This window comes from Camelus bactrianus, chromosome 16, assembly GCF_048773025.1.
Source record: "Camelus bactrianus isolate YW-2024 breed Bactrian camel chromosome 16, ASM4877302v1, whole genome shotgun sequence".
NCBI lineage: Eukaryota > Metazoa > Chordata > Mammalia > Artiodactyla > Camelidae > Camelus > Camelus bactrianus.
In genome coordinates, this window is record NC_133554.1 from 39,098,000 (window position 1) to 39,122,189 (window position 24,190).

At 46.2% G+C, this 24,190-nt stretch overlaps 1 protein-coding gene across 2 annotated transcripts in view; it reads left to right on the forward strand.

Moving 5' to 3' along the window:
* PIPOX (pipecolic acid and sarcosine oxidase) overlaps positions 1 to 21,989 on the forward strand; it is a 90,428-nt gene extending 68,439 nt beyond the window's left edge. Inside the window, exons 1-8 of one of the 2 annotated variants that reach the window (XM_010958247.3) lie at positions 9,444 to 9,638; positions 10,872 to 11,020; positions 17,236 to 17,449; positions 17,724 to 17,906; positions 18,433 to 18,585; positions 18,973 to 19,131; positions 19,721 to 19,796; positions 20,094 to 21,989. In XM_010958247.3, the coding sequence (XP_010956549.2) occupies positions 9,525 to 9,638; positions 10,872 to 11,020; positions 17,236 to 17,449; positions 17,724 to 17,906; positions 18,433 to 18,585; positions 18,973 to 19,131; positions 19,721 to 19,796; positions 20,094 to 20,224 (1,179 nt within the window). In that variant the 5' untranslated portion in view covers positions 9,444 to 9,524 and the 3' untranslated portion in view covers positions 20,225 to 21,989. Of the gene's footprint in view, positions 1 to 9,443; positions 9,639 to 10,871; positions 11,021 to 17,235; positions 17,450 to 17,723; positions 17,907 to 18,432; positions 18,586 to 18,972; positions 19,132 to 19,720; positions 19,797 to 20,093 lie in introns of those variants that run through there. The other variant, XM_045519027.2, reaches the window with a different exon arrangement.
* The last annotated feature ends 2,201 nt before the right edge of the window (positions 21,990 to 24,190 follow it).

Genomic DNA, 24,190 nt, shown 5'->3' on the forward strand with positions numbered 1-24,190 from the left:
CTATTTTCCCTCTCGCTACAGAAGTAGAATGTATTTATTTTCCACATGGCCTTAAAAACTGGATCTTTTCCCTAAACATTCACATATACATACACACACATACACACCCTCTCTGTTTCACCAAATATCAGCCTTTTCTAGATCACTCCCCTTCTATTCCTGAGAAGTTGCCTCCTCCCTTACAGGAAGGCTCCAGGGGGCTTTTATTTTTCTTTTATTCTCAGCTCTCTATCAATCAAGGGGAGGGGGAAACACTTTATCTGAACCCTTGGTGAGCAACAGCAGCAACCAGCAGCTGCCAGGGCAGTGGGAACTTCATTTCCAGCGCTGACGTTTATAAATGTGGCACAGAATACCAGCAGGGACTCGAATAAATCAAACAGCTTCTCTAAAGGTCCCTGGGGTCTATTTTAGAATTTCTTCCCATTGAGGGTCATGCTCCTTCTCTTTTTTTGCAGGGGTCAGGGTGGGGAATGCTGTGGTTTGCAACATAGAATGAACCACACTCTTGCCCATTTTCCATGTAAGCACTGATCCTGGCACCCAGGATGTTTCGAAGCAAGAGTGTTGGGCCAGTCTCTGGATGTGGAGTAAGGCTTGGGGCTTGAAATCCTGGCTGGGGGTTGGAATGCCAGCTCTGTTACTTACTAGCTATCAGTCTCCTCATCTGCAAATGGGGGTAAAAATGCCTGCCCCGCCCACCTCACAGGGCTGTCGTGAAGGTTGAATGAGATGTCTATAGAGTGAGGGCCATGAAACCTTTAAAAAGCTTATGCAATGTGGTGAGGGGTTATTAAGGAGCCATGATAATAACCAAGGTTGTCCAGACCCCCGTCGTGTCCAGAGAGCTTTCTGGATGGCCTCCAGGCAGACCTCTCCCAGCCCATTCCACAAAACTGTTTTCTCCTTTCCTTTAAAATTCTGGGCAAGGAGCACTGATAATCTGTTCCAAACACAGCTGGACTCTTCCCAATATCTTTTCTAATACTCTCCTTCTTCTGTCCCTCTAAATATTGAGAAAATTAAGTTGGACAAGTATGATAGGTGGAGAGAGAGGGGTGGGGGACCCTGAGAGAGAGGGGTTTCCAAGGATGAGTCAGGAAGGCAGGATACAGGGGGTAGTTGTTTAATAATCTCCATGTCACTGGGAACTCAGCATGGATCCTTTCAAGATTCTGTATGAGATCCTGCTCAGTGAGGTGGGACCCAAATCCCACTCCCCTTACATTCCCTGCGTTTTCAGATGCTGCACACCACCTTTCACCTGCTTTCTGGCCCTTCTGTGGATTTCAGTCCTACCAAGGCCAAACCCTGCCTGTGGTTGGGAGCTTAGGTGCAGGCAGGATGCTGAGGATGCCCAATGTCCCTCGCCCCCTCAGGACAGCAATTATCTGTACAGTATTTTCTTCTAAGCCTTTTCCTATATAACAAGATTCCACCCAGCTTCGTTCCCCAGAGGCAACTAGTGTTGCCAGTTTCTTGCTATCCTTATAGAGAGAAAACTGATTTTTCTTTAAATATTTGTTCAACACTTTATTTAAAGGGATTAGGTGCTGCAAAAAGGAAGGCTGAACAGAAGGCTGTGTTTCTTCATTGTTCTAAGCAATTCAGCTCTAGTGGACAATTGCATGCCCCATTCTTTGAAACAAAAGCTGTGAAGGAAGTAGGACCCAATGTCAGCTGAAAGCAGTTACCCTGGCTGGTAGTGGGGGTGGTCACAGTCTATACCCACACATTTTCAAAATAGTTTTTTTTTAATACAAACATAGTGATTCTCTAAAAGGCATCTGGTCAGCAAAATGCTCTTCTGTCTTTTTACAATCATGGTGATGCTTTATTGTTGCATGTATGTAGATCCTTCAGCCAAAGCCTCACTGGTCCCCTCCTAGATCTGACTCTCCTGGGGGCTATTATGAGATTCCCACTCTTGTTGCCCTCTGAGGTCATTCTTGTTGAAAATTGCCTTTTTTTTTTTTTTTTTTTTAAAACTCTTGGTATCTGAGGAGGGAGGAGACAGGGGAATGTAAATGGAGGACATGAAGGGGTGACGTATTTTGGGTACTAGTAATCTGATTGCAACTGAGGTTGCAAGCCTGGTTATGGCAGGCTGAGTTATTTGGAATAACTATCTCAGTAAAAACAACTAGAAGTGCTAGATAAAATATCAAAAACATCTTAAAAGCCCCAGAGAGTTGACAAAATAGCAAGGAATTAATGGGCCAACATGAAAGAGAAAACCAGAGCACAGATGCCACTATTCCCTGAAAGAGCATCTATCAATCCTAGCAAATCTGAACTTTCATTTTGATCACCTGGAAGAGGGAGGGGGTGAGAAATCCAAGCTCAGTGTCGGCATATGGTGGAGAGTCTAACAGAAGATCTTTTCCTCAATACTCTGAGGCCCCAGAGGGCGACATCATCAGACTGAAGTCCTCCAGCCCAGGCTCACATTGCCTGGGTGATCCAGGGAATCTCAAACCAGGAACTTGGTTTAGACAGTTCAGGCCTGGTGGTACCCCAGTACCTGGTGGAAGTAAGCACAATCTTCTTTAAAGGAACGCCCCTTCATATCCAAATTATTCCTATGTATTTAGAATAATATATAATAAATAATAATTTGTTCAAGCGCAGTTACCAGAACTTGGTTAAAGAGAGCCAAGCCTACAAGAAAATAAGACTCCGTAAGTAAGAATCTAGAAACAAGAGACAAATGAAAAACAGCCGAGACTTCACACATTTGAACAATCAGATTTAGACTATTAATCATGCTTCCTGTGGTCAAAGAAAGAAAAGCTTGAAAATATTCACAGGAAATAAGAAATTGGGTAAGGTGACAAAATGAACTTAAAAAAAAAAAAAAGAAATTCTGAAAAAAAAAAAAAACCCACAAGAACTGCAATTAAAACTCAACTCATTAATTTAAAGGCACCTGGATGAAGTGGAACAGAGAATTAGCAAAGTAAAAGGTAATAGTGAGAAATTACCCAGAATGCAGTACAGAGAGGGGAAAAAAGGGAGGGAGGAATAGGGAAGCTAAGAGATACAGTGGATAGAGGCCTGATTTAATTAACATGTTTAATTAACATCCCAGAAAGGGAGGAAAGAACAAATAGGGCAGAAGAAAATATTTGAGACGAGATAACGGTTGATCAGTTTCCAGAACTGATGAAAAGGCTCTAGTCCACAGATTCAAGAGGTCAGTAAATCCCAAGCATGGAAGTCCTGTCTAAACCAGCAGCCAAATGAGACAGGAGTGGGTGTACAGCTGAGAGTTTCCTTCCCAGGCAGTAGGCTAGACTCCATAAAGCCTCCCACTAAGAAGCAGAGCCATGTGGCTTTGCTGCCTGAGATTCCCTGGCTCCCTTAGGCCCTTCTCTCTTTTCCACTGCCTTGAGGCCTCTCCTCCAGCCAGGCCCTGATACCATACCATCCATCCATCAAAGCCTTTCCTCAAACCTCTTTTTCTCGCCTGACCTCAAGGCTCAAGGCAGAAACAGAAAAAAGAACAAAAGAATAAGAACAAGTGAGAAAGCAGAGTAAGAGATGACTCTTGCAGGCATTATCACTTAGGAGATGGGCTAGACTGGCTTTGGGGGCGGCCTGGAGGCAACAAGCAGAAAACAGAGATTGAAGATGACTTAGAAGTTGCTATCCAGAACTCTGCTTCCCTTCCCTTCCCTTCCCTCCTTTTCCCCAGGCCTCCCTCTGATTCTCTGCCTCTGTGACCTTACATCTGGCAGTACAGTGTAGGGAGGATCTGAAATCCCATACTCATCTACCTTCCCTAACAAACAGCAACATCAGTAGGTCAGGCTGCAGAGATAGGAGAGGGGAAGATCACATCTACTTGAAAACTGGAAAATACCGAGAGCTGAATCCCTGGAGTTAATCTTCCTGCATGCTACTGAATTTCAGTTGCTATTTGTCACCTGTCAAGCCAGGCCAATCCATGTGAAAACTACTTTCCTTTCCCTGCTCCCAATTCTCACTCCTCCCTAAGCTCCCCACCCCAGAGTTTCCAGGCTAAGAAGCATGGGAAAGACATGGAAGGGCAAGTGTTGGGAGGCTTCTGATAGAGGATTCATATGTAGTCTCTATTCCGGACACATCCTCACCTCCAAGGAGCGGAACTGGGACACCAATTCTCAGCACTCTGATTTGTCAATTCCTCCAATGTCTGCTGGGCTTTAATGGGACTTTCTCCAAAAGTCTAACGGTGGAAATATATCCATTAAGATACACATATATGTGAAGATGGCTACTTAGTGAACAATTGGGTATATCTTAGCGCACCACAGTCAGATGATTGTGCAAATATTGCACACTTATTTGTATAGAGCTGGGATAGAAAGACCTTGAGACAAGATTAAAAAGATTCTATTGTTCATCTTCAGGGACGTTTTTCCTTAAGACAATGAAAACACCTCCTCCGTCATTTTTATTTCATTTCCTCTTGTTCCAGTGAGATCTGAGGGCATCCTTCCATAGGTGGATTCCCCCATGCTCAGGCTAAATGATGATTTAATATTTTCTCAGAGGTTTCAGCCCTAATTCTAGGACTTACCTTATTTCTTCCTCCCTTGGAAACTGCCTAGTAATTAACTCTTGTATCTTGAGGGAGCAGAGTTGAACCTAATATTTGCAATTTAACAAACAAAAAACAAAGGCAGAGCAGGAAGCAGAAGCCAGGGTCTCTGGGGATTCCACCCTCTACCTCCTGGCCTGAAGGAGGGTACTGTCCTCAGCGGCTCACAGAAGACGCTGTCCACCTTTAATAAACCTTGCTGGGCCAGCCCAGAACAGATCTCTCGCCTCCCTGAACACCTAATACCAGCTGGCTGTCTAGAGAGCCACATGAGTGTAAGGTGCCTGTGACAGCCAGAGAAACCCACAGTCCATTCAGCAAACATGTATGGGTGCTTCTCTGTCCCAGATGCCTCCTCCACACCGTGGAATACTATGCAGCCATCAGGAATAACGCGCCAGTCCCAGATAACTCATGTGGAAGTTGAGTATAGGAAATGGAAACAGCAAGATGCTGTATAGTGTGCTACTTCTGAGACTGAAAAACAAAAAGGAATAAACCTATGTTTGTATACCCATAAAACATCTCTGGAAGCATACAAAAGAAAATAGTGACACAACATTGTAAAATGACTATAAATCAAAAAAAAAAGTTAAAAAAAAAAAGAAAATAGTAATAGTATTGCATGTGACGAGGGGCAGGAAGTGGCTGAGGATAGGGTGGGAAGGAGACTTCCTTTTCACAGTGTTCCCTTTTGAACCTTTTAATTGTTGTTCCATATGTCTGTATTACTTATGAAAAATGACAATCAAAAGAAGACCCCTTCTCCTTAAGGGGGAAGGGAGACATGCAAACAGTTACAACATTCCATGCTCATTGTTATCATGGAGATGTAGACAGGGTGGGAAGGGACTACAGGAGAGAGGCCATCCAACTCGGCTTGTGGGTGTGGAAGAATTTGGGATCATCATAGGAAATGCTGGAACCTCTCTCAGCTCAGACTTGCCAGAGCCTAAAGAGCACAGCGAGAAGGGACCCGCCGTAGAACTGTAGGAGCAGATAGAGGCCAGCACCCCTACTGCCTTCTGTGCCAAGCTAAGAGGGTGCAATTTTATCCTAATAGGAAATGGGCAGCTATTAAAGAATTTTCAGCAGGGGAATGACCTGTTCAGATTTGCTGTTTAGAGAGAGGATTCTGGCAGGAACACAGAAGTATAGTTTAAGAGGGGCAAGGATGGGGCCGGGAGACTCGTTATGAGGTTAATGCAGGAATCTAGGTGAACGAAGTAAGATGGACGACGCGGGGCAAAGGGAGCCAGGATGGAGGAGAAGGATGAAACCCAAGACAGGTAATAGGCTCGAAATGTGTATGGAGACTACATGCAGATCCAGCTCTGCTGCTCTTGGTTTTCTCACGCTGGCATTCTCTGCACATTCAGGGCCACAAACACCCCCTAGTTGGCAGGATGGGTCTGAAAGGGCTGCTTCCAGGTCAGCCTGCCTGTCTCCTTGCCCCAGGCTCCAGCTCCTTGGCAAAGAGGTGCAGAGAAAAGAGAACAGAAGCCTCTCCCTTGCCATTCAACTCCTGGGTCTCTCTTATTTATTCCACGCTCTCTCTCTCTCTCAAGATTCGGGTCCTCTCATTATTTCTGAGCTGTACAGCTTGCTGCTTCCCTGGCTCGGCTCTCCCACCCGTCTGCGAAGTGTCAATCAAACCATCAGATGAGCAGTTCAGCCTTACATCCTTTACATCCTTGGTGGCTCTGCCCCAGGACACAGCAGCAATTGCTGACACACAGCAGCACGGTTAGGGCTGCTGGCTCTCCCTTTAATGGTCTTCGTATCCAGAATGGGTGTTAAAATGGAATTTGAGGGGATCGCTTCTCTCTGCCTGCCCCTATCAGGACAGCCACCGGACAGGCAACCCTGATGGAGAGGGGAAGCCTTCAGAAGCTGGTTTGCTTTTCATTTTAAGGTTGGCCAGTGTCAGCTTTCGGAGGAGTCGTTTGAAATTCTTAACAAGAAGCAGAATGCTTGAGTCCAGGAATCCAGGGCAGGCTTGTGAAGTAGGGATGGGGAAATGGAATTGTTATTTTATTTCTGAAGATATATTATATTAAACAAAGGAGAGGTGGGCTACAGAGCTGCTTTGTAGTTTCCCTGGAGGATGAACAATAAGAAATGTCAGGGGGCAGCTAGGAAAACGGAGATTAGAACAAAGGAAGAACTTCCCCGGGCCCTGGAACCAGTGACAGGGAGATCTGAAGCATCTGCTTCCTCAGGGGATTTCTCCTTATCCTTTTGCAAATTGTGAATGGAAGCGCAATTTTTATAGAGTATGGAAATTAATGAGCATTAAGCTCAATTACCTCGCCAAATTCTCTTTAGATCTTTGATAACACACACACATAGCTCGTGGTTGTGATCTGTGTGCATCCATTTGTGTTCTGCTTCCCTTCCTCAGTATGATTTCACTTACTTACACATTTCTGCGGAGCCCACCGTGCTCACACTTGTCATTTTGAATCCTACCTAGTATTCCATTGTGTCAACATGCCAGAGTTTGTTCGGCTATCCCCTGTGGCTGGATTGTTTCCAATTTTTTAATATTGTAAAAGCACAGCTACGAATGTCTTCATACAAATGTCTTTTTCTCCCCTTGGATATTTCCTTGGGGTATAGTTCCCCAAGTCAAATTTCCAGGTCAGAAGCTTTGAACCATTTTACGGTGCTTGCATGCTCTCCAGGAAGCCCAGACAAGCTGAGTTGCCACACTACTCTCTCTCTGTCCACGCGGCACTGACAACATCAGATTTTATCATTTTTATTTATTTTTGCTCATTTAATAGGCACATAAGCATACCTTGAAGTTATTTAATCGCCATTTCTTTCACTGCTAGTGAGACTGGGCACACTTCCACGTGAGGATTTATTGTCTGCTTTTCCTCGTGTGTAAACTGTTCATCTTCTCTGACATCTTATCAAGAGAAATCCGGGGGCTGACCTTCTATATTTATATCAAGGCTTTACATACTTAAATAGTACATTTTTCTTGGTTATGTCTGCCATTTTTTACCCTAAGGGAGCTGTCCTGTTGTGAAGTGGATGCTATCTGGTCCCAGGTAGGGTGGGGTTGAGGTGACTTCTGGATTCTAGAGAAATTTCTTTTTTGAGAAGAAAACAAAGCCAATCATATCACACCCCCTTTCTGGGCCCCCATCTTCCTAGGAAAGGAAGGGTTGGGCTGAGGATTCTTTGCTGGGGCTGCACATCTTCCTATGGTTATGTAGATTTCCTGGTCCATTATTTTCTCCCACTCACAGTACAGCCGTGAGAGAAACAGCAAAATATTTAAATCAGATTCATCATCACAAGTCTGACTACTCTTCAGTTTGGCACAGTGGTTAAGGGAACAGGTTCTGGAGCAGAAAAAATGAAGTTCACATCTCAATGCCTCTGATTACCAAGTGTGTGGCTTTGGGCCTCTGTCAGCCTTAAAGTCTTTGGCATAAAGTGGTGTTTCAGTTATGGCTGCATAAAAAACTCTCACAAATCTTAGCTAAAAACAACAACCGGTTTATTCTATCTCATGATTTTGTAGGTCAGGAATTCAGATGGGTCTTGGCTGGTTGAGTCTTCTGCTCCACGTGGCCTTAATTGGGTCACTCAGTGGTATCTAGCTGGTGGCTGGGCTGGGCAGGAGGGTCCAAGATTGCTTCATTCTTATATCTGGCTCTCTATGTAGTCTCAGGGCCTCCTTACGTGGTCTCTCCAACAGGGTGGTTGGACTAATATGGTGGCTCAGGGCTCCAGGAGTGAGTGCTCCAAGATAAGAAGAAGAAGCTGCTTTTAAGGCCTGGGCCAGAAAGGGTACCAGTGTACTTTCCACCATATTCTATTGGTCACGTGGTCACAGATCTTGTGATGGGAAGAGTGACCAAGAATTTGGGGCCATCTTTAATATGCCAAAAGTGGGGATAAAAATATTTTCTCCTAGGGCTGTGAAGCTTCAACTAAATAATGCAAGCAGAGGCTGATTTATTGTGAAGCTAATGAAACTTCAACCACCGGGCTCCTTAATTGTATGATTTCTTCCAAGTTCTAGCATCTAATTTTGTATTCAGTTTTTCTTTTTCTTTTCTTAAAGAGGATCCCCAAATTGTATAAGAATTAGGCCCTATAAATCTTAGTTCTGTCCCAAATGTATGTTAAAGAACTCATTTAGCACACTGCCTGGCACAGAGGGAGTGCTCACTACAGGGGCCCTCATGCCCTAGGCTGGTGCCCGGTCCCCTTCTGGGCCTCAAGAGAAGGCTCCTCCTCTCACTCTGCCCTTTCCATTTGTTCAGGATCATTTCTCCTTCTCCTTTTTAAAAGATGAATGTAAAACATGCGGAGAATAATTTCATAATCACAAAACTGCCCTCCCAATTGTGGCCCCTGCGTCTACCCCACTAACCTCACCACCCACCAGAGGGGTGGGCCTTTCTCTGGGTATAGTGCCAAGTTCTTAGCTCTGCTCTCTAGAATCTCCAAAGGAAATCAGGCTGGAGAGAGGGAAGCCAGTAGGGAGAAGCAGCATTCCTGGTGCCCAGCTTGGTCTAGGAGGCATTGAAATTCCAGGGCCGAAGTCCTGAGACAAAGATCATAATGAGACAGGAAGGTGGCATAGGAAGGAGCCCATTTGCATGACAATAATTGAGCCAAGAATAGAAAACTAAAGGGATGCAAGGGTGAGGCTGGCAGCTGAGCTGGGCTAAACCTCACAAATCAGACTACCCAGCTCTGCTCTGCAGGGGAAGCGGGGGTTGAGCCGGGTCGGTGCCAGGCTTTGGGGGTTGGGAGAAGTGGGGAGAAGGACTTGGCCCCAGGGGACTGTGTGAATGCTGGCCAGGATGGACTTTGCTTTACTCCTCCTCCTTCAGGCCAGAGCCTGCCTTCCCTTGCTTTCTTCTTTATATGTGGGCTCTGAGGCTGTAGGGCTAACTCGGTGGGCAGGATGGCGACTCAGAAAGATCTCTGTGACACCATCGTGATTGGAGCAGGCATCCAGGGCTGCTTCACTGCGTACCACCTGGCCAAACACAGGAAGAGGGTCCTCCTACTGGAGCAGGTACTGTGTCCCTTCTGCACTCTTAACCTCAGGGACTGTCCCTTTCTCCTCCCCTTTTCTGGAGCCAGCAGCTGTAGGGTGAAGGCCAAAGGCCTGATTATCACAAATTCTGCACAGTTTGTAGCTTAGCAGCCTGGTGTGCTTCAGTACAATGCAAGTAAAGTTTCATTCTTTCTAAGGTTCACTTTGGATTTCTAGGCACATTTCCTCCTTTTGCTGCTCTCCAGCTCCCACCCTTGACCAAGAAGTGTTCCAGGTCCCGTTCTCTTCCTTCTTGCCACCCTGTCTCTTCTGTGCCAAAATAGTTGATTCTGGCCCAGAAAAACAATCAGTTCTGCTTTGGGTAACCTTAAGTAAAGATAATTTTGCCTAGAGGCAAAGACTGATTTGTCAGCCTAAGAGGTAGGATTCTTTTCTGCACATTCCTGGCCTCTCACCCTGGAACACAGAAGAGGCTTCCGTTTTTTCTGCCGCCTCCGGATAGTAGCAACCTCCTTGTCTGACACGCAGGAAATAAGACTTAGGTCTTTTTTTTTTTTTTTTCCTTGTAGAAAAGGTGACCCCATGCAGTGCAGTCTACAGTGGCCACTGCACTGGAGACTGTGGGTAGGCCCTGAATATCCAGAGTCCTTTCCAGGGTAGGGCCACCCAGCCCTCCAAAGGTTTCTACCTTCCCATTCTGCCTCTATCTATCCAGGCTGGTTTTGGTTTACTCTTCTTTGTAATGAGTTGGATTGGTTAGAAAACTTTAATTTCTCTGTCAGTTTTCTCAAAATCTGAAGGATTCCTGGTCCAACCTTGCAGGAAACACGCCAACTTTTGCTAAATCCCAAGGTGGTTCCCAAGGTGGTGTCCTGAGTGATCTGAGGCCACATAGAAAGAGTCATCATCAGTTTTCTTGTCCACAAAATGAAGAGCCTAGACTAGAATGATCTTGAAGGTTCTTTCTAATTCTGCTCCTCTGTAAGTCCAAGTGTAGGGGAGGTTGCAGCAGGATGACTGAAGACTAACTAACAGAGGGACTTTGGGATGTGAATGATGTTAGCAAGAAGGAAGCCTGAGTTAGAGCTGCTGAAGAACTAGTATTCAGAAGCTGAGTCAGTAACTTGGCCATAAAGGGAGACTGTATGGAAATATTTGAAGAATAAGTGCTCCTGGCTGAGAGCACATGATGAGCTGGCTCCTAAATGCCAGGGGTGACAGCTGCAGTTGTCTCTTATTCTCCATTTCCAGTTCTTCCTCCCACACTCCCGAGGAAGCTCCCATGGGCAGAGCCGGATAATCCGAAGGGCGTACCCTGAAGACTTCTACACCCAGATGATGGCCGAGTGCTACCGGATATGGGCCCAGCTGGAGCATGAGGCAGGAACCCAATTATACAGGTTGGCTTGGGAGGGGAGATTCCTTGAATGATGGGGCTCGGCACCTGGGGGTTCTTTTACTTATGCAAGTGGGCAGTGCCACAAACACACGAACACTCAACATCCAGTTCCGGACACAGGGCCTCCGGAAGTGCCAGGCACATGGAAGCTTTCTGCTTGCTGTCATTATGATCTCTTCATAGGTCCCGCTGGCTCTTGCCAGGCTCTGAGTTCCAGGGCTGGGTTTAGACCATGTGTCCAAGGCTTGCAGAGGTTGTTTTGGGAAAACTGCTGGAAAAAAGACACTGGGCAGATGCCCAGAGCTAGAGTTTATATCTACATCTCTGTGGAGCGGTTGGAGACTCTCTTGGGTCAGGGATTGAAACAGAGGAGGAGGCTGCTGTCTTCTTTTTATTCCTACTAGTATCACAAACTTTCATGCTGGGTCCTCACCACCAGAACAACCCTTATAAATCCGTTTCATTCCCTCTGAATACCTCCTCCCATAGGAACAAATGGGGATGCTCCTCAGGCTGCATTGCTTGCCAGGGAATGAGCCCGCAGCTATTTCCCTATTGCCCCCATGGCCCTCTCCGGCCCTTAAGCCCTCCCTCACTGACCTTTCAAATACTCATGGGCAAGGAGGCAGACAACCCAGGAGGCAAAGAGAACTTTAACCACCCATCCCACCATCCCTCCCACCTTCTCTGTGGCTCCTAACTGAACTTCCTACAAAACCACGGCTCTACCCTACAGGGTGGCAGTTATTTTAATGGCCAGGAACCAAGAGGTTACTGTTCTGTTGCAAAAACACCATTAACTTAAGAACAAAGTGAAATCCATTATGCAAATACAGCTAGGGCAGCTAATTACAGATTTATACCAGAGGCAGCTAATGTACCCAGCACCCAAATAAAGGAGCATGTCTTGCTGAGGGGTGGCCTAGCAAAAGGACCCCTCTCTGTCAGCCATCTGTGAATACTGCTGAGTATCTTGTGCTAAAAGAACTGCCGAGGACTTGGAGGGCACACTTCGTCCCAGCAGACAAGGAGGCAACTAAGGATGTTTGGAGAGTGTCTGGCATCTTTCAGAGGGAAGACAGTTCTGGAGTCAGACAGGCTTGAATTTGACTTTGTGCTCTACCTCTTGTCAGCTGTGTGACCTTGAAAAAGTTTCTGTACCTCTCTGTGCCTCATTTTTTTCTCATAGGCCTTTGTGGGGATTAAATGAGACTCTCACAAAATACTTGGCATTGTGCCTAGCACCTTTGAATAAATGGCAGTTCCTACCACCTATTCTGGGTCAGCGGTATCCTATCTCCATTGATCAAGGGGGAATAAAGGCAAGAGGAGACATGGGATGCAGCAACCCTGGACATCAAGGGGAATGGCTGCTGAAGACAGGGAAAGGGACCCTCAGGTGGGAGAATCTCATAATGTCACAATCCTCCTCTTTGGCAGAAGGACAGGAACTTGGAAGGGCTTTGGAACCATGCAGGCCTGGCTTCTACATATCAGCTCTGACATATTCAGCTACCTGTGAGACTCAGTTTTCTCATCTGCAAAGTAGGAGTGTAATAATAGTATCTATTTCATGGGACTGTTGTGAGGATAAATACGTAAAGGGCTTAGAGTAGTACCTGACAATTCATCCTCATCATCACCACATAGTTTAGTGCTTATAATAAGAAACTCATGCTGTTCTAAAAGTACTTGATATATGTTAACTCATTTAATTCTCCCTACAACCTTATAAGAGGGTTTCTACTGAGTAGTCAGGGTCTTAACTTGTTAGTGCAAATTGTGAATTATGCTACTTAGTCTAGAACAAGGCTTGGCAAACTTTTTCTGTGAATGGCCACACAGTAAGTGTTATAGGCTTTGCAGGCCATATGGTCTGCTACAACGATTCAACTCTGCCAATTACTCAGCTCTGCCATTGTGAAAGCAGCCATAGATAACATATAAACAAATGGGCATGGCTGGGTTCCAATAAAATTTCTGATAATTTTCATGTCATAAAATAGTCTTCTTTTGCTTTTTATCAACCTTTTAAAAATATAAAGATCATCTTGGCTTGTGGGACAGATGAAAACAGGTGGCAAACCTGACTTGGCCCCTGGGTCATAGTTGTTGGCTCCTGGTTTAGAAAATACCACAGACTGGTTACCTTGTCCATCCCCTGTCTCCAAACAAGTTCATGCCTAAATCATCCCAGGTCAGAAGACTGCTAACATATATTTAAAGACTGGGACATATCATAGCCTCTCTTAAAAGCCTATACCTATGCTTCACAGCCCCATTTATGGAAAATGAAGAATACAGTGAATGTTCTTTGAAAAATCTTTACAGTTCTATACAGTGCTAGGTACTCTTATTGTTGTTGTTGTTATTATTAATGAGACCTTTCTTATGGCTAATCTAATTTACTCAGGCACACTGATTAATTTGGTTCTTTTACTTAGTAGAGACACAGAACAGATACTTCCCATTCCAATTCCTTTAGCTTTTGTTCCTAATGCTGATTTTCTAAATGATTCATCAGCTGTGTGGTTCTTATTCTCCTAGATTCTTCTGGAAGAACCAGCACAATATCATAATCGAATGGATAGATATGAACATATTTCCTTAATGCTATTTGATGACAATTAAAAAAAAAACCTATATGAGTTGATAGTTAAGGTAGTTATACAATTCTTTTTGTTCTGTTCTGTCACTTTCTGTGACAGTGGCATACTAAATATGGGTGGACTCAGGATATTTGCATATATTCTGGGAAAAGACAATGACACATGTGTCAGATCACAAGGTCTGAATCTTTTGTGATGTGTACAGCCAGAATGCTGAAACCAAGAGCAAATCCCAGCTCTGTGGCCCATCTCTTTCCTGCCCCGCCTTCCCCCTTTGAGTCCTACTATCTAGCTCCTGACCCGGGCTGCCCCTGCTTAGCTGACAATATCAGACAAGATCACAGCCGTAGGCAGTACAGCTGCTGGCAGAACCTGGTGGCCCCCTCCGCAGCTGCTGCTTCCTGTGTCTGCAAAGTGTCTGGCTTGTCAGCCATGTCCCCTCCCCAGAGCAGTCTCTGTTAACCAATTCCACCTCGCCCCACTGAGCGGAAGATGAAACGCCAAGAGCTCCTCGAAAACCAACAAAGACAGAGCCATTACCAAGTCCCTGTTGGAGTCCCTTTCCCAAGGTGACTCTGAGAGCTGGCTTGCCTGGCAATTTTAACCCACATAGGGAAAAGCTGGAGCTTGGGATGGGACATAGCAGGTGCAGGGAGAGCTGTCTGCCCCTCCTGATTCTTCCCCACTCCATCCTGCCTCCTGTCCTGCTATAGTAACTGGTGGAAATCCCTCATCACCAACTCCTGACATCATTAGAGGTTTTAGTCAGGCCATAGAGGAGTCAACAAGGCCCTTGGGAGGAATCTTTGATTACCTCTTCTTAGTACTAGATCCAGCTAGGGTTGGGAGGAAGGCAGAGTTAGTACCAAATGCTTTCCACATAGGTGACAGTGTTCTGGGACTTGGGAGTTCCTGGCACCCCAGCCTCTCTTCAAGGTGCTATCTTTCTAGATCAGCTCTGACCAGTCATTTCCTGGCCTTTTTTTTTTTCTTCCTGTAATGCCCTTGTCCCTTCTCACCCTTCTCCTCCTCAAACTTTGTAGCCTGGGTCTGAGCAGAAAAAGAGAAGAGGGAAGCCCCGAGCATGGGGGTGAGAAATTGATGCAGAATGAGTAGACTGTTTATTGGGATCTAGGAAAAGCCATTAAGAAAATAAGCACTTAAATGATTTTCAATCTGCCCATGGAAGTCATCTATCTTCATACTGGGGGGAAAAGGCCCATTCTCCAATCCCGGTTTTGACTGACTGATTTCCAATTCTCTAAGCATTTCCCACAGGAGCCTCTCACCTATCTCCCATAATGACAGGCCTTTGCATTTCCAGGCAGTGTTTTACATTTATTTCCGATTTTGCTCATAATGGTCAAAAATCTCTCTCCAATCCAAGGCATTTCTCCAGCAGTGCATTTCCCTCAGGCCAAATAGTTCAGCTGTGATCCACGGAAAATGAGAATTTCCCAAACGCATCTTCAGACTAGGGGAGGGTCCAGCATCACAAATTCAGACGGAAAATTTCCCACTGTTAGATCAATATCTGGGCTAAGAAATAAATGCTACAGGGGCAGAGAGCTGGAGCAAAATGATTACAATTGGCACAATTACATTCACCGGCAGAATCAGCTCGCTGATTACTCCTTGGGATGGGGAGACCCTGCTTCGTCCACCACAGGATGGCTTGGGAATTAGAACATCACTCAGCATTTCATAATTCGACAGATTTGCCCATTGTCTTGGCATGAGTTCATTCTCCCCACACCGTACATTCTTGTAAGAGGAATTCTTATTTCAAGGAAAAGAGGAAGGAAGGAGGGAAGAAAGGAAGGAAGGGAGGGATGGAGGGACAGAGGAAGGAAGGAAGGGAAAGTAACTAAATCTCAGAGTACATGAGAGACCAAGGCTGGTATGTTGCAGATGGGGGTTAAAATATGCTGCTCTGAAATTTCCGGGCCAGGGGTCTGACATTATGGCTGCTAAACTGAAGATTAAGCCAGGTTTTTCCCAGAATTCTACCTAGCCACAATCCCATTAGGTACAAAGGGCTCAAGAACGTACATTTGGGTGACTTACTTATCCTGTTGACCAAAGAGTTTCCTAGGCAAGTTTTCATTACCTGAGAACCAATCTGAAGTCCTTTTGGGGCCACAGGAAAAAGACTGCTGGCGTGGAGATTTCTACAGTGTCTTTCCTTTGCTGAGCTTTGAAGAGGCAGAGGCACTCACTGCTTTCTCACCAGTGGTGAATGCTGGGTAGGCGCGGGCCGTGGCAAATGGATCGGGCACGCTGCGCAGCTCTGTGTACAGACACCGGCCCCAGGGCCCGCTGTGTCCCTACCCCCTTCCAATCTTCTCTTTAATCCCCCCAACCAGATAATGTGGGATTTGGAAGCATGTAATATCCATGAGACTCCATTATAGGCTATTACGAGCTTTATATACAGTACCTGGGGGATGCGTCAGGCTGACGCTGGTCACTGTGGCTGCTGAAACTGAGAGGGACTACAGGAATGGTCCCCAGGGCCAAAGTGACCTTTCTATTGTTTAGATCAGTTTCCACAAAAAGGGAGCTCTGATCTCTTGTGACAGAGAGAGAGAAAGCATTAAAGAGAAAAGGCTTTTACTCTCTTATGGAGTAAGAAGCATAGAAGGATGTACAGGGAGAAACAAAATCACTGAATCACTGAATTAATTGCTGGAGCCCTAAGAGACCATTTACTGGTATTTCTACATGAGGGCACTATTGGCATTTGGGTGGAATCTTCCTGAGCACTGCAGGTTTAGCATCCCTGGCCCCTGCCCACTAAATGTGAGTGGCAGCCCCCAGCATTGTGACAGCAAAAAAAAAAAAAGAAGAAGAAAAAAGAAAAAAAAAAGGGTCCATGCCATTTCCACATACCCTTGGGTTGGGTCTGGTACCATCTGGTGTGGAACCACCAATAGTCCAACAGGCCTGTGTTACAAAGGAAGAATCTGGGGCCCATAGCAGGGAGCAACCAGAGCAAGGTCACAGAGGGGATGTCAGGACTGGACCTAGAGCCAGAGCTCCCAATTTAGGACCCTTTCCACAGAACAAGCAGCCTCTGAGAAGTCACCAAGAGATAGACAGACACACAGGAAGGGACAAAACATTATATGACAAGAAAAAGGGACAGGGAAAAGAAACAGCAGAGGGTGGGATAAGGGGGAAGGGGATAAAGAATAGAGATAAAAACAGTGAGTAGGGTCAGGGGACTGGAAGAAGGGGAAGAACTCATCAAACTCAGTGAACACTTACCACTTCCTAGTTGTAGAGAAAAAAGAAGACTTAGGCTCTCTCCCTTCAAGGGCAGGATGGATCCTGAGGAGGGAGGATGGATGGACTAGCAAACCAATAGTGAGAGCCAAGGGCAGATTTGGATGCACATGAACTGGAAACCAGCTCAACAATACTGGGACTCTTATGACAGAATAGAGGTGACTTTATCTGTGTTTTGAATGTGAGGCCAGGACTCCCCTTGATGCTTGGCTCCAGGTCCCTTGCTGAAGACTGACAGAGAATGGTCTAGGGCCTGGATGAAGACACTCATCCAGGTGTGTGTGTGTGTGTGTGTGTGTGTGTTTTTTTTCAACAGGCAGACTGGACTACTGCTGCTGGGAATGAAGGAGAATCCAGAATTAAAGACAATCCAGGCTACTTTGTCTAGTCAGGGAGTGGAACACCAGTATCTTCCATCTGAGGAACTGAAGCAACGTTTCCCTAATATTCGGTTGGCCAGGGGAGAAGTGGGGCTGTTGGACAAGTCTGGAGGAGTTCTCTATGCCGACAAAGCGCTCAGAGCCCTCCAGGTGATATCGTGCAACATTAGGGGTAATTCAGCTCCTACTCTGGGCAACCTGGTTCCCCATCAGCCATCCCCCAACACCCAGAGTCTTTGCCCTTTCAGGTTTAGTTTTGACTTTTTGGGCAGGGGAGTTTTATATACCCTGCTAGCCCTGGACAATATGGGAGAGGAGGTCTAGATTCTGCACTCTCTTTTCTGCCCTCATTGGAGGACTCTTTGTCCACTAGGGTGAACCACATACATAATGGGTTCACCCTTCCCTGCTCCTGTCCTTTCAGGATGTAATCCAACAGCTAGGAGTCATAGTACGTGATGGAGAGAAAGTGATGGAGATAAAACCAGGGCTACCAGTTGTGGTGAAAACCACCTCCAGGAGCTACCAAGCCAAGAGCTTAATCATCACAGCAGGTCCTTGGACCAACCAGCTCCTCCGTCCCTTGGGAGTTGAGCTGCCTCTCCAGGTAAGGGGAACTGAAAGCCTGAGAGCTGGTGCCTAAGAAAAGAAACTTTGGACCCACATGGACTTGAGTTTGAGTTCTCGAACTGCCACTTTCTAGTGGATGACTTTTGACATTTTACAGGTTATAAAATTGAGGCTCAGTAGACTCACCTCAATGAACCTCAATTTTATAACCTGTAAAGTGGGTGATAGGGCTGTTGGAGAGTTAAATTAAACGATATATGTAAAGACCTTAAGAGATGACCTGGCCTATAGTAAGCACTCAATAAACATGAAGTATTATTAACTCCTGGAGAGACAGAGAAGTAGGACTGGATGCAAGTACGGGAGAAGATTAAGAATGAGGGAAGAGACAGAGATTCAGAGATTTTTATGCATTATAACATAATGTAATATGTAAATGACATGAGAATTGAGTGAAACAAAAATGGCTGAGTTAAGCAGAGCATCTGGGCTTATATTAAAGGGCTACAGGACCCCAGAAATGCTTTCCCTCTTCATCTTCCACTTCTTCTCCCTGCTCCAAGACTCTGCGGATCAACGTGTGTTACTGGCGAGAGAAGGTTCCTGGAAGCTATGGTGTTTCCCAGGCCTTTCCATGCTTCCTGGGCCTGGACTTCAGCCTGGCTCCTCACCACATCTACGGGCTGCCCTCCGGAGAGTACCCAGGGCTGATGAAGGTGAGCGAAGAGGGCAAGAGAAGGCTAATAGGGGCCCACGCAGATTTGCGGCAGCTGTTCCCTCTCAACAGACTCCCCCAGATCCCAGTGGGCAGCAGCAGGAACCTACTTCACTATTTACAGTGTGCAGAGCAAGCCTCCCCCCCACCCCCCCGTCACACACCTGTGCTGGGCCCAGCAAAGGGAGCGCTTCCTTTGCACACATAGGGTTAGTGGGGGAATGGACAGCTAGGCAAACTTGTGTGGCAACAAACAGCATCTGTCAGGACTGGGCAAGGCTGGGATGATGGATAGGGGGCATTCTGTGTATAAGCTTGCCCCCCGGGCTGGGGGGAGTGTGCATGGGGGCTGGCCCTCCCAGCTCACACTGCTCTGATTGGGAGCCAGGTCTGCTATCACCATGGCAACAATGCCGATCCCGAGGAGCGGGACTGCCCCACAGCTTTCTCAGACATCAAAGATGTTCACATCCTCAGCCGCTTTGTCCGAGATCGCTTACCTGACCTAGAGCCCGAACCTGCCGTTATGGAGCACTGCATGTACACGGTAAGGGTGTGGGCAGCCGGGCCAGGACCTCCCGCAGCCCTGGAGAGCAGGGGAATGAAATAGACCAGCCTTGGGCTGATCAGGCCGGACTCTACCTGACCCCAACAGAGTCTGTGACTTGACACAAATGAGCTCATTTCTGCGGGTCGGTTCACCTCCACCAGAGAGGGCCCATTAGAAGTTATTCATATTCCTTTTCATTAGGAAACTAGGCTTATGTCTGGCAGTCCTTCACTATGTTTCCCAGAAGAGCTCTAAAAGAGTTTTTGGCAAGATGTTCTAGTTGAGCAGGCCTTAGGGACAAAGAGAAGAGACAGATGTCACTAGGGCCTGAGGCATCTTGGCTAAAGTTAGTTTACATGCATTAACTGAGTGCCTACTGTGTTCGTAGCTCTATACAAGAAGAGACAGACGGACGAATGAGAAAGACGGGTGAATGGAGTTACCTAGGGCACTGGCATGCAGAAAGCATTCCTGTGCCCTATTCTCATTCTTTCTGGAAAGAAATACAGTCGAGGCCCCTCCCTTCTGAGCCTGCAGTTCTTCCTCTACCCTCTATCCTCACACAGGTGTGATTGTTTCTTTCTAGAACACTCCTGATAAGCACTTCATCCTTGATCGACACCCAAAGTACGACAATATTGTCATTGGTGCTGGATTCTCTGGTGAGCCTGAGCAGCAGAAGATGGGGTGCCTTAAAGCTGACCTGCCTCAGTGCCAGGCAAAATGGTGTTTTCCATGCTTTTAGCTGAACCAATAGGGGCCAAAGCCTAGACCTTGAGTGTATAAGGGGGCTGGGAAGGGCTATCAGAGAAGAAGGGGTGCTCATGGTGGGAGGCAACTTCAGGTTTTGGGATTCGGCCAGTGGGAAGGTTAGCCCTCTCTGGGGACCTTGTGGGGGACTTCCAGGAAGCCCAGCCCCTCTCTCTCAGGATGCCTGACAACCTATTCTCCTTTCTCAGGACATGGTTTCAAGCTGTCCCCTGTTGTGGGGAAGATCCTGTATGAATTAAGCATGAAATTAACGCCATCCTATGACTTGACATCTTTTCGAATCAGCCGCTTCCTTGGCCTGGGCAAAGCTCATCTTTGACCTCTGGCCAGCAGCCTCCCTTCTGCACACAGGAGCTGTGAATAAAACCCTTTGCTGGGAAAGACTTCTCAGAGGAAGGAAGGAAGGATGTGAGATGTCATCCTTTTCTCCTGCCTCTCTTCAGACACCCACAAACACCTGCCAATTGAATTCACCTTCTTTCCCTAGCCAGCACCCCAACCCCACTACTTTTTTGCTTCAGAAGTTCAATTAGATATTCAATAATCACAGAGTAGCAAGGACCTTTGAGATGGATGTCTCAATAAGGAGGGGGCATAAAGAGACCAAAGCACTTAAAATTCTCTTTGCTGAGGCATTTGATGAATTTGGGATAGGTTTGACTAAAGCTGCCCAGGGGAGGGTAAACAAGATGATCTGTAGACCACTAATGACCTTGGAGTTCTTTTTCATAAAACCAGAGCCGTCTTCTATCACAAACTTCCATAAAATCTGGCTCATCTTGGGTGCACAGTAAATGTTTGTTGAAAAAAAATGCGTTGAACAAACAGATAAGTGACTGCATTGCATGAAAGTCTGTGGGAGGCTTTATTTTCCATGTGACCTTGTTTCTTACAGACTTTAGTTATCTAAATTAGCACCACAGAATCCATTACCCCAGGACTCCTTGGGGTCTTTATCCCCTCAATGCACTGTACCCTTTTTCTCTGGATTCTTTGTCTGGTTCTCATCCTCTCTCTGGTGCTGTAAAGATGCTCAGCTCCCAGTCTCTCATTAAGGTGTATTGTCAGGTCTTTATGAAGATGAAGCTGTTATACCAGAAAGGAAGAGAGAGACACACTCGCTTAGAAACCCTGTTCAATGTTTGAATGTTAAATGTGCCATTTTATTATCATTAGGATTGCTCCCACTTAATGAAACGGCATTAACACCGAGGCGGCTGGCCTCCTTGCACTAATTGCTTTGGAAGGAAACAGGCTCATAACTGCCCCAGGGTGGGTGGAGGGGTGAGGGGTGTAAACAGAGACTCAAGCAAGGTTAAGTGCACTCAGATGAAACCCAGGCAGGAGGATCCCCATACCCAGCCAGTCTGACCCCAGAGAAAAGGAGTTAAAGTGCTCTGCGGAGAAAAAAAACTGGGACTGGGTGGGGTGGAAATGTTCCGGGGAATTGCTGCGGGGATAAGAGTGGGAAATGGGAATAAGGAAATACAACACAGAGGAAATTACTCTTCAATTGCCATATAGGCCTAGGCACATGATTAGCACTGATTTCTCCCGGGAATTATAAAAGCCAGCCAATCCCATCAGCCCCATGCCAAGACTGCATTTTGGGTGCTCTCACTTGGTTTCCTGAACCTCAGCCTCTGTAAAGGGAATAATCCTATCTGTAAAATGGGAAAAATACTACATCATGAGTCAACCTAGAAGCTATGATGCTAAATGAAATAAACCAGACACAAAAGGACAAGTACTAGATGATTCCGCTTGTGTGAGCTTCCCAGATTAGTCAAATTCATAGAAACAGAGAGTAGAATGGTGGTTGCCAGGGGCTGGGGGGAGGAGGGAATAAGGAATTATTGTTTAATGGGCACAGAGTTTCAGTTCGGGAAGATAAAAAATTCTAAAGAAAGATGGTGGTGACGGCTGCACAACAGTGTGAATATACTTAATGGCACTGAAGTATACATTTAAAAATGGCTAAAATGGTAAAAATGAACTATACATTTAAAAATGGTTAAAATTTTATGTTATGTACATTTTACCATAATAAAATAAAAAAAGAGTAATAATACTGACCAACTCTACAGGAGTGTGTGAGGATTCAGTACGATCCTTCATTCATTCATTCAATACACAAACATTTATTGAGCTTCCACTATGTGCCAGGCACTGTGATAGGCATGGTGAGTGTATCCATGAAAAAAACAGATGAAAATCAATACTCTTGTGGCATTTACAGTCCAGTGAGAAGAAGACATGAACAATACATATAAACAAGTTATGGCATATATTAGAAGGTGACAAGTGCGTTGTGGAAAACACAGAGCAGACTGAGGAAGATACAGCATGCCAGGGGAGGGGCTGCTCTTTTCAATGGATGTCAAGGTAGGACTCATTGAGGAGGGAGCATTTGAGCAGACTTGGAAGAAAGGGAGTGAGCCATGCAGATATCTGGATGTATGTAAGAGACTGTAGTAAATTGTAAAGCAAGGTATTGTGTTATGACTGAGAGAGGGAAAAATGAGGTACAGAGAGGGATCAAGATCCTGCCAGCTCCCAACGTGGCCAAGTTGGGGAGACAGAACGTTGGGGGCCTCTCCCCGCCTCTCATTCCATGGCTGCCCACAGTTCCCTGTGCCTCTTCTTCTCTCAGTGCCATCCTCCTCCCCCAGCCAGCTGCAGCTCCCCTTCCAAAATATCCAGTCTTATTCAGCTTGCTGGTGACAGCTAAAGGAGGGGACCAGTGTCTAGAGGAGGCTGAGAAAGGACAAGTGGGGGATGCTGACAAGCCCTGCCTGAGCTGGTGAAGGCCTCGACAAATGAGCTGGTGTGTCCTAGAAACAGAGTGCAAGGAGGGGCAGGGGCATGTGGGGTAGGATGGGTGTGTGTGGGAGGGATGAGGTCAAGTCAGAATGGAGAGAAACAGGAATTGGATAAGAAGAGACTGGCAACGTGCAGGCCAAGAAGGCAGGCAAGGACCTACAGGGATGCTGCACACCCCCGGAGCCAAAGGCAATGGGTCCAGAAAGCCCAAGTGGGAGGAACTGAGCATGTCTTTACTGGGGGTGGGGTGGGGTCACAGAGGGGCAGAGGGGGAGGTAGGGAATAGAGTCTATGGGTATGGGGGAGAGGACCAGCCATTGCAGGTGGGCTCAGAGGACAACTTGGGGGTTTTAGTAACACTGGAGGATTTGCCAAACAGACCCACTAGCATTATCTCTCTGCTTCCTTGCTTCCTTTCTGCTTGAGCGTGGCCAGGCATCCACTTTCAGGCAGACCCCACCTATCTTCAAGATGGAAGAAAATCAAAATAAATCAGGCAGGCAATAAGAGACCTCTGGAGGGGCAGCTGGGGTCTGCACAGGCTGCAGGGGAGAGATAAGGGCAGCAAAGAGAAAGAGGCCCGCATAGTTGCCAACCAGACTAAGGAAAACAGAGGCAGGCTAAAAATAGATTGGAGGTGGGGAGGAGGAGAGCCAGTCCAGAAAAGAAGGGAAAGCAGAGGCAATCGATGCCGTTGCGACTCTGACCCAATTCTTCATCTTTCAGCTGCACCAAACTGAAAAATTAGGAGGTGATTGGGGGAAAAGGGCAAGACTGGGTACAGAGAGAGGAGGGTCAGTGGAAAGTAATTTGAATCCTAAGACCCTGGCAATTGTGGGATACAAATCAGTAATCACTACAAGGAAAAGAGGAGGTACATAGTGTAGTTAGTACAAGTTATACCCTCACCAGAGTTGGTATCCCAAAATAGGTTTAAGAGCTTAAACAGTATAAATCTAACTTGGAAGGAGATTCAGCTATCTGGAAAGGTATGAGGAGGCAACAAGGATGACTCATTCTAGGGACAGTAGGCTGGAGTGACTTGATGCCTGTGTTTTACTTCTCAGAAGAGTGATTAAAGAGAATTTGGTTATTGGATGTTTTATTTCAGTGGTGGGCTTCCAGTGTAGCAAGAGATTTAGGTCAGACCTCAGGAAATTCATCCCACTAAGTAGATTTGTGAGATATTAAAACATGTATATAAGCACTCTTACGGTATTCTTCCCTTGGAAATCTTTAAAAATGAGAAACCTATCTATTTGGGTATATATAGTCTTGCCTGAAGGCCAGGACCTCCCAACAAACCTCTGGAAGATGTCTGGCTAGAGAGGAGATCTAGAATTTGTGTTACCCTGGAGGTAGGGTCTGAAATGGATATCTGGGCAGGGCAAATGAATATAAGCACATGGTGGGGAAGGGGAGACCTAAGGCAGGCCGGATCTGTCAGGCAGGAAGAAGCAGC